Source organism: Puma concolor, chromosome B1, assembly GCF_028749965.1.
Source record: "Puma concolor isolate L17-30 chromosome B1, mPumCon1.1.hap2, whole genome shotgun sequence".
Lineage (NCBI taxonomy): Eukaryota > Metazoa > Chordata > Mammalia > Carnivora > Felidae > Puma > Puma concolor.
In genome coordinates this window covers 17,111,864-17,127,398 of record NC_141670.1, presented here as the reverse complement: position 1 = coordinate 17,127,398, position 15,535 = coordinate 17,111,864, and the positions used below count along the sequence as shown (strand labels likewise).

General features: G+C 44.6%; 1 protein-coding gene across 2 annotated transcripts in view; it reads right to left on the bottom strand.

Annotated features, from left to right (window-relative positions):
* Positions 1 to 15,535, bottom strand: part of FAM149A (family with sequence similarity 149 member A) — a 58,379-nt gene that overhangs the window by 3,752 nt on the left and 39,092 nt on the right. For both annotated transcript variants that reach the window (XM_086703256.1, XM_086703257.1), the window contains exons 4-11: positions 14,976 to 15,118; positions 13,256 to 13,381; positions 11,155 to 11,325; positions 9,870 to 10,060; positions 8,936 to 9,087; positions 5,172 to 5,275; positions 4,481 to 4,690; positions 1,056 to 1,176 (exon numbers count right to left, since the gene is read on the bottom strand). In XM_086703256.1, coding sequence (XP_086559382.1) covers positions 1,056 to 1,176; positions 4,481 to 4,690; positions 5,172 to 5,275; positions 8,936 to 9,087; positions 9,870 to 10,060; positions 11,155 to 11,325; positions 13,256 to 13,381; positions 14,976 to 15,118 — 1,218 coding nt within the window. The remainder of the gene's footprint in view (positions 1 to 1,055; positions 1,177 to 4,480; positions 4,691 to 5,171; positions 5,276 to 8,935; positions 9,088 to 9,869; positions 10,061 to 11,154; positions 11,326 to 13,255; positions 13,382 to 14,975; positions 15,119 to 15,535) is intronic.

Here is a 15,535-nt window from a genome sequence, read left to right as displayed (position 1 = left end):
TGATAAAGCAAGTGTCCTAATAGATAAATACGGATTAAAAACCCGAACCGCATAAAGTACCCAATATTAAATTATAATAGAAATGTAATTTTGGGTTTATTTTTTTTTAATGTGATGTCTGCCTTCCTTTATGATTTTACTCTAAGCCACGACATTCTAAGGTTACACACGAAAGCTGTGCAATTCTTGCCTTTCTAGGAATGGATTCTGCCGCTGCACTCAGGGAAGCAAAGGAATGCAAGAGAAAACATTCCATCGGTTTTTCTCCTTAGGCTTTTTAGGTTCCCACGACTGGGGCCCTTCTGTGTTTTACGAAATAGAGATGAGTTAGTTATACTGGTAAGAGAGCGAAGTGGTGAGTCACTGTAACTGTGGGGGGACATCTGGTGATGCACACCAGCAGCCCCACACCTGCCCCACACCTTTTGCCATCACGTGGCCGCGTTGAGCCTGGGTGAAGAAGACATTCCCTCCACATTGCGACGGACATGGTGCCCCTGAGCCGGACATGGTGCCCCTGAGCCGTAAACATGAGAACTGATAAAAATGGCAGGGGCGTTCTACAGAGCTCTGACTTTATGCAGGCGTTACTTCCCATCTATAAATTCATGTCATCCTTCTATCAGTCCTTTGAGGAAGGAATCACTGTGGCCCTTCTACGGGTCAGAAAACAAAGGCGCAGGGAGATTAATTTCTACTACGTTAATTTCTACACTACATTTGGGTGGCCGGGCTCAAACACAGATCTCCCTGTCTCCTGACCTAACCTTCATGCTATTTTCTTTGCTATAGCATTCTGACTGTCAGATTTTCTTTGACACCTGGACTTTCTGATTCGGTTCAAATCCGGTTTTCATTTCGCACGACAGTGAATTAACCCTCCCACCTCCCGTCAGTTCTCGCATGCCAGTTACTTTCAGGAAGCAGATTATGGAGACGTTTCACGGTACTTGAGTTCGTACTTGGCCCCGGAAGGGCCAAAATTATATTGTGGTTGTTTGTTTTGCAGTAGACGATCTAAATGGTGCACTTAAATATAATGAAATGTGTCTTACAGGAACAGGTCGAGATCCAGGAACTGCCACATTCTGCCCACCAGTCTCTGAGCCTATGGGGGGTAACCTGCTCCTTGAGGCCTGAGCCGGTGGGGAGGACCCCCAGTCTATGCCAGTTTGCCTGTAAACACAACAACATGTAACTGAGCACCCAGGTACAGAGACAGGGGGACAGACCTCACCACAAAGCTCCTCATCGGAACTGGTAATCACAGCTGCCTTTCAAAAGAAATGTTCGAGGAGAATGAGCAGAGTGTGGGAAAGACAACTGTAAAGAGGGGGACTGACCACCAGCTCCGGTCACCTTCTCCTTGCTCGGCAGTGACTGTCGAACTGTATTTACTGACTGCTCTGCGATGCTAGTCCCTGTACAGGATACGGAAATAATTGAAGGTCTGGTTCCTCCTCTTAAGGAGCTTGTAAGTTACTGAAAACCCATGAAGTTATTAGAGAACAACGTAATCAGTTGATGTAATGAAGGGCTATGGTAAACGATTCTAAATAGAAGTGCTGTAGAAATTGAGAGAACGGAGCGATCAATGAAGGATAAAATTAATTACCAAGGTGTAGGGCCTCGATGAGGAAAACTATAAAACTTTACGTAAGGGCATTAAAAGGAGAGGCAAGATACGTTCTCCGATGAGAAAACTAAATATTGTGAAAGTGTCGGTCATCCCTACATTTGTAATAGATTTAATGCCATCAGGTTCAATGTGATACTTTTCGGTTTTGAATTTGACCACCAGATCATAGACTTTGTCAGGAAGGGTGAGGAAAGGTTCAGAAGAGTAATGATGATAGACATTCCCCACCAGATACTGACATGGAAAGACTGTCTGATTCATGCACAAGAATGGAGATGGATATTCTACAATAAGATTCCAATTCATTGATTCGTTAATAATCAAGTTATGAAAATTAAAATGTGACCATACTGGCTATCAAGTTTTAAAATACACATACTACTCATAGTTTAGAGGCTGCAAGGAAAGAGTTTCACGTCCTGCCAGTGGGACTACAGATTGTTAGAACCATTCTGGGAAGAGCCTTGGAAAAAGATGTGAAGAGTCGTAAAACTATCCATAATCTTTGACCCGGTAGCTTTACTTCTAGGGTTGTACCAGCAGGAAAAACAATTTAAAGACATCCTTACTGGGATTTATATGAAATGATACTCTACACCTGAAACTAATATTACACTGTTTGTTAACTAACTGGAATTTAAATAAAAACTTAAAAGATTTACATAAAATGATGTCCCCTGTACATTATAATAGTGAAAATATTGAAGGAAAAGTTCCAGTAATAGCGAACTTTTTCACAAATTATCACATACCCATACGTTATTTCTAGTCGTTAAAATCATGCTTTCGCAAATATTTAACAATGTGGAAAATGGGAATAATGTTAAGTGAAAAAAATATGAAAAAAGCTATATTAGTAGGAAAACGTAGTATTGGAAAAAAGATAAAGGAAAGAAAAGAAGAAACGTAACCATAGATAAAATTGGTAGTAAATTTATCAACAGTTATCATTTTTACATTTCTAGGTATTAGGCATACAGGTGACCTTTGACACCTACTTGTAGTTTTGGTACTATTCTAATGTTCCACTGTGAACTTGGAGTACTTTGATAGAAAAAAAGCAGGTTACTTTGTTAAAAGTGAAAGGGCACGAACAAAATCCCCACGAGGGAAGGACCAGCACAGCTGGCATGGTTGTGGGTCAGACAGAAAAAAAGGCTGAACCCAGTCAAGGCGGGTGATCAGAAGTAATGGAAACAGGTATGCCTATCAATGAGGGCGACATTGCCCCCCAAGGGGCCAACGCCGGTAATTGGTGGGACAGACAAACCAACCCTTACTTTTTTTATGCATAAAACACAGACATAAAGAACAGTACATAGACTGTACGGTATATTTGTGGCATTAAAATTCCACAGGTGAGGGAGGAATTAGGCAAGATCATCTAAAAGGGCTTCTTAGTATGGCAGTAATAAAAAAAAAAAAACAGGTGAAAAACACGGGTCTGTGGTGTATGGATAGGAAGGGGCAGAACATGAAGGGAAGGTATAGTTGGAGGCACAGATTTCAACAGAAAATAGAAAAGGTTTTGGATGAAAGCCTGTTTGTGGGGCCCAGGGGGGGCTAGGAGGAGGAGGAGAGGGCCAGCAATGTGCCAGTGACGGGGGGCATGGGGTCAGGGGTCCCAAGTGACCACAGTGGGACTGGAGGAGGGGAAGAGCTCTTGAAAAGAACTATCAGGGGCGCCTGGGTGGCGCAGTCGGTTAAGTGTCCGACTTCAGCCAGGTCACGATCTCGCGGTCCGTGAGTTCGAGCCCCGCGTCGGGCTCTGGGCTGATGGCTCAGAGCCTGGAGCCTGTTTCCGATTCTGTGTCTCCCTCTCTCTCTGCCCCTCCCCCGTTCATGCTCTGTCTCTCTCTGTCCCAAAAATAAATAAACGTTGAAAAAAAAAAATTAAAAAAAAAAAAAAAAAAAAAAGAACTATCAGAGCAAATAACCCCGGATAACCCGAACACCACCAGAAATACCAGTTCCAGAGGGTGAAAGACACAGTACTCTATCACAAAGCTGAACATGGCTCTGTGTAATGCATCCAGAAAAATCCAGTTGCTGGTTAAGCACTGGCAGCTGATTATGCACCCCATCCCTGCAGGGGGAGCCTAAGGCAGCCCCCTTAATGACTCCCTCCCTTGCTGCAGGAAGCCTGGGGCCAGTGGTCCGGGGGGTAGGGAGTGGAGGTCTCGGAAGCTGCATAGCACCTCGGGGGAGCCCCAGGCTCTGCCTCTCCTTCCTGGGAGCTTTGGCTAGTTATGCAACTTCTCTCAGCCTCTGTCTCCTCCTCTTGGATCTGGGATCCCACGAGTACTAACTCAAAAGATTTGTGGCAGGGAATAAGTCAGATAATAAATGTGACTCGTCCCGCTGGTGCTGGTAACAGAAAGCTGTCGACAAACACTAGCCGTTATTAATGTAAAGACTGCTGGGCACTTGAGTAAGTGATAAAGCTGGGCTGCTCCCTAATACCTCTGTAATAAAGGAAAAGACAAGTTCCTTTCTAACAGGGCAATGATTTGATGTCGAGCCCTAAGGTCAAAAGCTTTTCTGAAACTCCCCCACACAGAGTGAAACACAGCCTTAGAGATAAAAAAGAACGAACAGTCATACTACTCCTGAAACCAACGTTACACTACATGTTAACTGACTAGAATTTAAATAAAAACTGGAAAGACACAAACGCGGGTTCTCTGCCTGACTTTACTTTCCAGCACGCAGCTTAACTACACTACTGAAACGCAGTTCATGGGAAATATTCAAATTAATGAACTACTTAGAAGGTGTCCACCTGTCTCTATCCTCCGTCACATGTGGCTTCTGGTTCCCCAGGAGAGAAACAAGACTTACGGCTTTGTTCCCCTTAGAACTTCATCGCTGCACACACTGGGGGTCTTCATCCTCTGGGAGTCTGAAGTGAGAGAAGGCAGCCTCAGATGTGCAGGCGTCTTCTTCACGGAAGCATGGAGTCCGCGAGCATCAGAGATTCGTCCCAGACGGTGCCGGGCCAAAGACGGAGCACTGGCCCCCACACCCAGTGATTTGCCTTCTTGTTCATTCCTGGGGGCGGGAGGGATGGGGAGGGGGAGCCAAATTAATTACTCAGCTTGTAAGCATTCGGTGAACAGGGCATAGATAGATGTGCCCATTACAAGGCACTGTCTGGAAGAGTGCCCACCTCAAGCAGATACTTCTGAATATTGGCTGAACGAATGGACAGACTATCATTTCCAATTCAACTTCCATTCCACTGAAGAATCGTCCACAGGAACATAAGGTCTAAGGTCCTCCCTGACTGCAATCACACAGTATAGCCCAGAAGATTAAGAATTCACAGCTATCTTCCCCTTATCTATTGACCCTCACCTAACGGTAAGTCACTTTTGTGGCTGCTATTGGAGCAGTGCGTTTTCATTCTCACACATGGCCGTATCCTTCCCTGAGTGTGCTCAGACACGCCTAGCACGCGGACTTCTGCAGGCCTCATGCTCAGGTGCATGCAGCCTAGAGAGCAGGCTGCGTCGTTATTTCGCATACGTACTGCGTTCTATCCGCAAAACAGGTAGGTCTCTGCTGAAGTGGTTTTGCTTGAATTGTCATCACACAACTCAAATCACTATAAAAGTTGTTGGAGAAGCGATGAACCTGAGAAGAGTAAAGACAGTGAAAGTTAAAAGGCAGCCAGTGCCAATGCAAGAAGTGGCAAGAAGGGAGGGAGAAGTTTCTGGAATCCGGCAAGGGGAGCTGCAGGGAGAAACGCCACCAACCACTGCGACCTGGCAGAGAGGCCAGGAGTGAACAACGTCCCACGTTCTGCTCCCATGTTGAGCTCTGAGAGCCATATGGGGCGAAGGAGCCCTCCAGACAGCTAGAATGTACCAGCGGCCAGGGCATACCAGGGTGAAGAAGGTAGAGAGAGAATCTGGAGAAGCAAAGAAAGGGCACCCCAGCTCCTAACTGGACTGCTCCCAGAGGAAGTCCTTCACAGCTTGAGGAAGGTAGCTGCCAGGAAGCGCACAAGAGCCTAGGAAGAAACCCGAACACCAGACGTCAGACCCTTAAATTTGAATCCCGATTCTAACCGCTTCCTGACTGGTGGTCTTGGAAAGCTTACTTGGAGGTTTAATTCCCTAATCTTTAAGTCCAGAATACTGATACATACTTTGTATGAGAATTAAGTTGAAGAACACTGGGAAAGCACGACGGGCTAAATAATCCCGAATTCCCTATTTGGTCCCGCAATATGACCAGCCAGGATGTAAAACAACATTTGATTCAGGCAAACGGGATTTCTGAACTAGAATCATATTCTAGTTCGAGAATAGATGTAGCAACCACAAGCACATTTTCCCCCATGCTGAACATGTAAAAACAAAAAAATGTTAGTGGAATAAATTAAGACCTGTCATTACTGCTAGAACACTTTGACTATTTCAAAACAGGCTCTAATAATACTTTATTTTCAACTTTGTCATCCATTCATTTCCTTTTAACATGGATCCAAATGAAAACAACGAATCAGCTGTAAAAAAAATTTTTTTGAAGCCCATTAAAGCTATAAAAAGAGGGTGGCCTGGATGACTCAGTCAGTTAAGTGTCCAACTCTTGACTTCAGCTCAGGTCATGATCTCGTGGTTTGTGAGTTCAAGCCCCATGTCCAGCTCTATGTTGACAGCACGGAGTCTGATCAAGATTCTCCCTCTCTCACTGCCCCTCTCCTGCTTGCACCCTCTCTGTCCTTCTCAAAAATAAAAAAATAAAAAGCCACAAAAAGAAAATACTTGTAAAAAAACTCCTTAGATTGAAAACTTTCCATATTTTTCGGGCTTAGTTATATTTTGCCTAATACTTACAGATTCTTTTCTATGCTGTCATCAGCCACCCATTTTTATGCGATTCATACTGCGTATGTGAATATGCAAAGTGGGAACCAATGCTGATCCTGCCAGAGCAGTTTAAAAAGCCCAGAGAAAAATACAATTAGCGGCAGCATTCTGAAAGTGTATTTTGAACAGCAAAAGCAAAGAAGTCTGACTGCAAAGCCCTTACACTACAGAGTAAAACAACCCTATTAGATATTTCTATTTTATTTGACTTTTTTTAATGTTTATTTATTTTTGAGAGAGAGAGACAGAGTGCGAGCAGGGGAGGGGCAGAGAGCGAGAGGGAGGCACAGAATCTGAAGGCTCTGAACTGTCGGCACAGAGCCCCACACAGGGCTCGAACCTACGAACAGTGAGATCATGACCTGAGCTGAAGTTGGACACTTAACCAACTGGACACTTAACCAACCTAGATATTTCTATTTTAAACTACCACTGACGGTACATCCTATTCAGACCTGTGTTCTTCTACACTTTGCAAAGGTCGTCTGTTTATGTGCTCCTATTCTAGATGCATAGGTTTGCCTCTGCCTTGAGTATCTTCCCTTTTCCTTTCAGCCGTACCAAATCTAATGTATCATTTAGGATTTAATTCAGGTATTACTCTACTTTATGGAGGCTATGCTATTTTTTTTCTCCAGGGCATTTATGAGCTAAAGGATATCAAATTACAATATACAATGCGATGTGATGTGCTATGATAGGATACGATACACAATTCGCATCTGGTTACAATGAAAGCTAACACTGATTGAGTGCCTACTCTACCCTACGCGTTGTACTCAGCATCTTATCTCTTTTGCTTCTCACGGCCTCCTGACCCACAGATCCCATCGATTATGAGACTGAGGCTTTGAGGGACTGATTCAAGATCACAGAGCTCATAAATTGTGCCATCAGGCCCGACACTTGTAGTTCTGTGGCTCAAACCCTCATCCACCCTACTGTCTACTGGCCGCCTCATCTTGCCTGTGTGCCTGTGTGCGTGTGTGCAGTGTTGTTTGGCCTGGCTTGACTCCCTCCAGCTAAACTGCATGTACCTCAAGACCAGGAAACCCCTGTCCTTTTTCTCTGCTCCCCACCCGCACAAGACAAGCTGTGCAAAACATAAAGTCCAAACTCTTTAGTGTTACTGAAGGTCTCCCATGGGCAAGATCAGCCTTTCCAGCCCCACCCTCCACTAGATCTTTGATTAAGGAAGCAATTCAAGAAAAATGTCCTGGGTGCCTAGAATGCACTAGGCTTTGCATTAGGAACTCTCACCTGTTTACAGAATTTTATCCTCACGGCAATACCTTGGACAACGTCTTATCATCATTCCCTAGGTAAAGGAAACTCAACTTTGGAACAGTTAAGTGACACGTCCCAAATAGTTCCTCCATAGTTTCTTGACTCTCACCACCCTGGTCTTGACCCAATGCCCCCGGTGGCCCCAGCATCCCCACCTTTAACCCTGCCCCGTCCAATCACTGTTCTCCAAACACACCCTCCCACTCCCCCATGCCTCTGCTTGGCCTGAAATGACCCACACAGACCTCCTACCCGTGCAAGCCCTACTTGCTTCTTCGTGGTTCTGTTCAAATTTCACCTCCAACCTAAAACATCAAGGCTCGAGCTCAGGTCAGGATGAATCATTCTCTCCTTTATTCTCCTGAGGCCTTGTTTTGCACAGAACTGACCCAATGTATTGCATCTGACTTGCATTATGCTTTTCTTTCTACTTGATCAGGGACTATGCTTCGTTCATGTATATGATTGATACAACTGAACATACCTAATACAGTGCACTTAATGTAAACTCAATAAATGTTGAATGGATCCAACATATTTTCATTGACTTTTTTTTTTTTTATCATTTGGGAGGGAAGAGAGGAGAACATCTGGATTCTTCATATTGGCTAGAAATGCTGGGGAAAAGCATTTTTTCTCTTTAAAAACATGGATGGGCACCTGGGTGGCTCAGTTGGTTAAGCCTCTGACTTCACCTCGGGTCATGATCTCGTGGTTCGTGAGTTCAAACCCTGCGTCGGGCTCTGTGCTGACAGCTCAGAGCCTAGAGCCTGAATCAGATTCTGTGTCTCCCTCTCTGTGCCCTTCCCCTGCTCTCTCTCTGTCTCTCTCTCTCTCAAAAATAAATAAACATTAAAAAAAATTTTTTTAAATAAAAATAAAAATATGTAAACAGTTCTACAGCTCAATGCAGGTGGGAAGTCTCAAATCTGAGTGTCTCTATTCAAGAATATGGTGATGCTACTAAACTCTATACACAAATTATTTTTATTTTTATTTTATTTTTCCACAAATTATTTTTAAAGTAGTCCAATTGACAGACCCAAATACTCGATATAGAAAGGCAGGCACTCTTGACATAAAGGCCATAAAATAATGAAGGAAAGAGAGAGACTGGTAGAAAAACACCTACCTGAGGTGGATGAAGATGAGAAGCCAGGGATATACTTCGGGCTTCAGAGCTTCTGGATGGGGGAACACTCGACGCATCGGTGTTCGTACGAGAAATGAGTGTAAGTGGAGATTTATTCTCAGCTACTTTCAAGTTTTCTTTCTGTTTCTTTCCTTCCACGTCAACGACAAAACAAAAAAATCAATATTATTAGGAAACATATTATCTAACATAGGTACTTAAAATTCTCTAAGAGAATATTTGCTCTGGAGTTACCGTGAGTCTACGATGGCCACTGAACCTTGTATAACACGGAGACCCCACAAGGCAATTGCCTGATGTGATGCTTTCCACACGCACGTTCTATCATTTCGGCGGTAGGTAGAAAACTAGGGATTATACACTGGGGCAAGAAAAATTCTTGGTATTGTACAATACCCAACTAATCTCTTGGTTGGAAAAGAACGTATTTAAATTATCATGACCACTACCCTACTGATCGCATAACATTAGCCAGTGTTGTCCATCACTGGCATTTCTAGGATTTGTTTCTTCTCGATCTCCAGTAGCTTCGAGAGCATTTCGCTAGGTTAAATGAAGTAACTGTACAATTATCTGTGTTTCCATTTTACTTTACAAAAAAATGCCATAAACCCTTAAAAACCAACATCCCAGTATTAGAGAGGTTATCCTATTATTAGAGATTTTTTAAAGGGACTTTTAGCTCCTTTCTTGTGTATTTCTAGGTTACTCTTCCAAAAGTGCACACATATTATTTTTAGAACTCAAAAAATGATGATGTCCCCTTTGAAGGGATCAAAGATCACATGTGAAGGAGGGTGGAAAACTCACTTCCTTTCTCACCCAACCATATCCCAGGTGTGGCCACCAAGCTGGGCAACGGGGGGTCTTTTTTTTTTTCTTTTCATTGGGGACACATGCTGCAGATAAGTACCTGGGAGTGTAACTTCCCAAGTTTTTCTAACCAGCTCTTCCAACAGTGCTACCACATCTGTCCAGACATGATCAAACACTTCCGCAGCCACCGCATCTTTGATACAGTCGTGAGGAGAAACGGGAGGAAGTCTGTGTTTATGCCGCATCCTATGGCGATGAACTGATTTCTGTTCAAGACATTCATCACCCCTAAGAACAAAACCCACTGTAATTACTAAAAGTATCAGTGGCTCAAGTTAAAACAGTGCTATCTATCTATCTATCTATCTATCTATCCATCCATCCATCCATCCATCCATCTACTATGCATGCATATATATATTATGCATATATAAATAAATATAACATCCTGTTTTATTTTTTTTATTTAAAAAAAAATTTTTTTAACGTTCATTTATTTTTGAGGCAGAGAGAGACAGAGCATGAACAGGGGAGGGGCAGAGAGAGAGGGAGACACAGAATCGGAAGCAGGCTCCAGGCTCTGAGCCATCAGCCCAGAGCCCGACGCGGGGCTCGAACTCGCGGACCGCGAGATAGTGACCTGAGCTGAAGTCGGACGCTCAACCCACTGAGCCACCCAGGCGCCCCTGTAACATCCTGTTTTAAACAGTACATTGTTACTTTTTATTGCTACCAAGTTTCGATCACAAGACCAATTTTTATTATTCAATCTTTGTAGCTTTTATCTAGGAACCAATTTAAGCCTCTGTATCTAGTGCAGAGACGGGGCCTTCCCCTGTGCCCTTCTGGGCAGCCTGGAGTCCTCAGGTGGCCTTGTCCACTTTCGCCAGAATGCCAAACACACTTCTTGTTCCCCATCTGTGCCATATGGTCAAAACAGAGAGGGGAGCACTGATCTAGCACAGACACATCCTGTTAGGAATCTAAAAACTTTTTGGGCACCGGGGTGGCTCAGTCGGTTAAGCGTCCGACTTCAGCTCAGGTCATGATCTCACAGTCCATGAGTTCGAGCCCTGCGACGGGCTCTGTGCTGGCAGCTCAGAGCCTGGAGCTGCTTTGGATTCTGTGTCTCCCTCTCTCTCTGCCCCTCCCCCACTCACACTCTGTCTCTGTCTCTCAAAAATGAATAACCGTTAAATTTTTTTTAAATTAAAAAAAAAAAGGAATCTAAACACTTTGGGGAGTACATTACTCTCAAAAGAATGGAAAATCATTCGGACAAGTAAAAACTACGCAAAACACCAAATGAGCGGATAATCAAAATAAATGCCAAAAAGGTTAATATTATTATACTAAGTCAATGTCAAGTAAATTCTATTTACTCTTCTTTTCTGTCAAAAGCAAAATATTCTTCCATCTTTCCATCCGCATCGTAAACCTCTTCTTCCAGGGGTGAACCTGCTGAACAGTCAGCAGGCCGCGTGCGAGCGGGGCCTGGCAGTGCAGGGGAAGAGCACACCCCTGGGAGTATCTGAGAGCCAGAGATGCACAGCCTGTGGGGAAAGAGCAGAGCCTCCGTGAGGGCGTGTGGAGCGTCAAGAATACGATGCTTGCAGCATCTGGGCGAGTCTTTATCCATAAAGTACAGAATCCCAAACAAACAGACAAACAAACAAAATCATTGATTATTACATTCGATAAAAGTCGTATCCTTAAAAGCAACATTTTAACACGGGCATCAGTCAACATTTAAGGGCCTCTTTTTTTAATTTTTTTTTTTTTTTCAACGTTTATTTATTTTTGGGACAGAGAGAGACAGAGCATGAACGGGGGAGGGGCAGAGAGAGAGGGAGACACAGAATCGGAAACAGGCTCCAGGCTCCGAGCCATCAGCCCAGAGCCCGACGCGGGGCTCGAACTCACGGACCGCGAGATCGTGACCTGGCTGAAGTCGGACGCTTAACCGACTGTGCCACCCAGGCGCCCCTAAGGGCCTCTTAAAAGCCTAACTTACTCTATGAGTTTGCATCCCTTTTGCTGTAGTGAAAGGACATCCTGGCACAGTCCCAACTACGGGTGACTGGCATGGAGAGATTTATCGAAATCTGTTGGTGAGCCAGAGAAGATGGGATAGAGCTTTATTCCTTCTGCTGTTGTGATGGAGCTTGGGATCCATCACAAGGGGTCAGTTTTGGGTTTGGCATTTAGCAAAAGGTTTCGCATCTAACCTTCAAAAGTTAACTCCCTTGATATCGTCGTCCTCCGCATCACCATCAATTTATTTTTCTAACCATAATTTATTGTCAAGGTAGCTAACACATTGTCAGTGTGCTCTTGGTTTGGGGGGTAGATTCCCATGATTCACCACTTACATACACCCAGTGCTCATCCCAACAGGTGCCCTCCTCGATGCCCATCACCCATTCTCCCCTCTCCCCCTCCCACCCTATCAACCTCAGTTTGTTCTCTATATTTAAAGAGTCTCTTACGGTTTGCCTCCCTCGCTGTTGTAAACTATTTTTTCCCCTTCCCTTCCGTTCCCTCATGGTCTTCTGTTAAGTTTCTCAAGTTCCACATATGAGTGAAAACATACGGTATCTTTCTCTGACTGACTTATTTCACTTAGCATAATACCCTCCAGTTCCATCCACGTTGTTGCAAATGGCAGGATTTCATTCTTTCTCATTACCAAGTAGTATTCCATTGGATATATAAACCACATCTTCTTTATCCATTCTTCAGTTGATGGACATTTAGGCTCTTTCCATAAGTTGGCTATTGTTGAAAGTGCTGCTGTAAACATTGGGGTACAAGTGCCCCTACGCATCAGCACTCCTGTATCCCTTGGGTCAATTCCTAGCAGTGCTATTGCTGGGCCATAGGGTAGATCTATTTGTACTTTTTTGAGGAACCTCCACACTGTTTTCCCGAGCGGCTGCACCAGTTTGCATTCCCACCAGCAGCGTAAGAGGGTTCCATTTCTCCACACGCTCGCCAACATCTGTGGTTTCCTGAGTTGTTAATTTTAGCCACTCTGACTGGTGCATCACCATCAATTTAGAATGAGAAGCACCCTGTGAAAAAATGCTCTGCCCCTGCCCTTCCCCGAAGTCCAAGCTTCCCAAATCAGTGGGGCCAAGGCTCACGGCTAAGACAGACATGGGAACAGTATAACTAACAGGAAATTAAAAATGAAAACAAAAGGGGGCGCCTGGGTGGCTCAGTCGGTTAAACTTCTGACTCATGGTTTCGGCTCAGGTCGTGATCCCAAGGTTTGTGAGTCTGAGCCCTGCCTGGGGCTTCAGGCTGGCAGTCAGCGCAGAGCCTGCTTGGGGTTCTCTCCCTCTAATCCTCTCTCTCTGCCCCTCCCCAGCTCGCTCTCTCTCAAAATAAATAGACCTAAAAAATAAATAAGTAAGTAAGAGAAAAGTATCACTAAAATGAAATGAAAAATACTTTCGAAAGTAACTCATAGGAACCTACTCTCTGATGTTGTGCTTGTGTCCACAGGCATCCAGGAAGGGTGTGTGGACCGCGGAACTAGGCTCATTACCCTGGAAATGTTGGAATCCTTCATCAGTCGGCACTATGAGCTGTCTTCCTAATACTCTGCGCGGCGGGGGGGGGGGGGGGGGGGGGGTGAGAAAGAAAGAAAGAAAAAAGAAAAAAGATGGGAAATTACTAACACTTTTGATTCGGAAAAAGGCCAACACGTTTTGCAGTGTTCCAAGTCAGATGAAATGACGCTTTGAAGGCGCGTGTATGAAGTGACGAGGCACATGCCGGTCCACGAGAAGCACGATGGTGTCACGGAAAAAGCACAGGCTTCGAGGGCGCAGGACGGGCTGTTCTCGCCACTGACGCAAAGATCGGAGGCAAAGTTCTCGGGCTCTCTGAGCCACCGATTTCACTGGTTTGTTTTTTGTATGAAAGAGATACTAATAGTCACCTGTAGGGCTCAGGGGCCTGGCTTAGAGATGCCAGAGCCAGACATCTAGGGTAAGGCTGGGCACACAGGGGCTCTCTATGCATGTTAACTAATATCCACGTAATGAATAAACCTATATAAATATATATACACCAGGCTTATATTCCTTGCAGTCTTTCCTTTTTCCACCCTCCCCTCCTTCATTTTCGTCTGAACTATTTAAGACAGGAGTGGTGGGGGCAGGTCTGAGCTCCTGGCTCTTGGGTGACTGCCCTGTGCTAGAAAAGTCAGCACCCACAATGAGTACCAGTGGGCGTGCTATGCCCTTCAAGACAGAGGGCTGATGAAGGGCGGAATAGAGAAGATTTAAAAACGACCGAGTCAAGATTTCTTTTAAGTTACCTACTTGAGGTAACCAGAAAATCCCTCTACATTTGTCGGGGTGTTCTATCTAATCTGTTCTCTCCAGATGTAATACAAAGGAACTTCAGATAAGTGAGATGGATTTTTCTCCTAAGTGCATCTGGCTTAGGAATAATTGAAGGAAGAAAAGCTTTTCTCCATACCCAATCTATATTCTCCAGCTTTGCTATTACACACTGAGCTATCGTTGGGGCACCTGGGTGGCTCAGTCAGTTGAGCATCTGACTTCGGCTCAGGTCATGATCTCACGGTTCATGGGTTCGAGCCCCACGTTGGGCTCTGTGCTGACAGCTCAGGGCCTGGAGCCCGCTTCGGATTCTGTGTCTCCCTCTCTCTCTGTTCCTCCCCAACCTGTACTCTCTCTGTCTCTCAAAAATAAATAAACATTAAGACAAATTAAAAAAAAAAATAAGCTATCCTCTCTCATAAGGAATCTGGATGAGTTAGTAAAATTCAGCTATTCAATCACTTGGCAAATAATTACTCTGTTCCTCCCCCACCCCGACCCCAAAGACTGTTCTCAGCTCTGAAGGCTGACGTGTTGCTCACAAAGTAGTGAAGGTGAAAGGTAAAGGCTCGTTTCGGCCCATTCCTGTATTTGTCACGTACGCAAGGCCTTTCTGAAAATGAGCGAGATTTGCTTCTCACAAATTAGGCACTGGAATGTCCCAACATTCCCTCACACACCATTTCAAAGACTATGCTTTCTCAATTAAGACATGTGTTCTGGATACATACTTTGATCAGGCAATTGCTTTCAGTCAAAATATACGAACTGTATCAACCAGGTCAGGAGTAAGCAGGTGGATCCAAAACCCATTCCAGAGCATTACCGTGGAACAACTTCCCTACCTCAGATGGAGGGATCTTCTTGCCCACTCGCTGCATTCGGCCACTAGATTCTGAGTCTGAGGGCTTACTTTCCCTTCGAACAACATTTCTTCCACCTCCCAGAAGAGCTGCTGTACTTTCTGCGCATTGGCTTTGTCAAAGTCCTAGAACAGAAATGCACATTCAGTAGCAAGACGAAAAGTTGCAGAACTACGACGGGAGCCTGGGTGGCTCAGCCGGTTAAGTGTCTGACTTTGGCTCAGGCCATGATCTCGCAGTTCATGAGTTCAAACCCCGCGTCGGGCTCTGTGCTGACAGCCTGGAGCCTGCTTCGGATTCTGTGTCTCCCTCTCTCTCTGCCCCTCCCCTGCTTGCACTCTGTCTCTCTCTCTCTCGCTCTCAAAAATAAATAAGTTTTAAAAAATAAAAATGAAACGAAAAATAAAAAATAAAAGTTGCAGACGTGAGGCCTTCATAATCAGTAACACACATTTAAAGTGCTCCTTATTTAGCAGGAGTACAACATGACAACAAGAATGTGGACTTTGCAGTCATTACAGAAAGGGCCATGTACCCTCTAG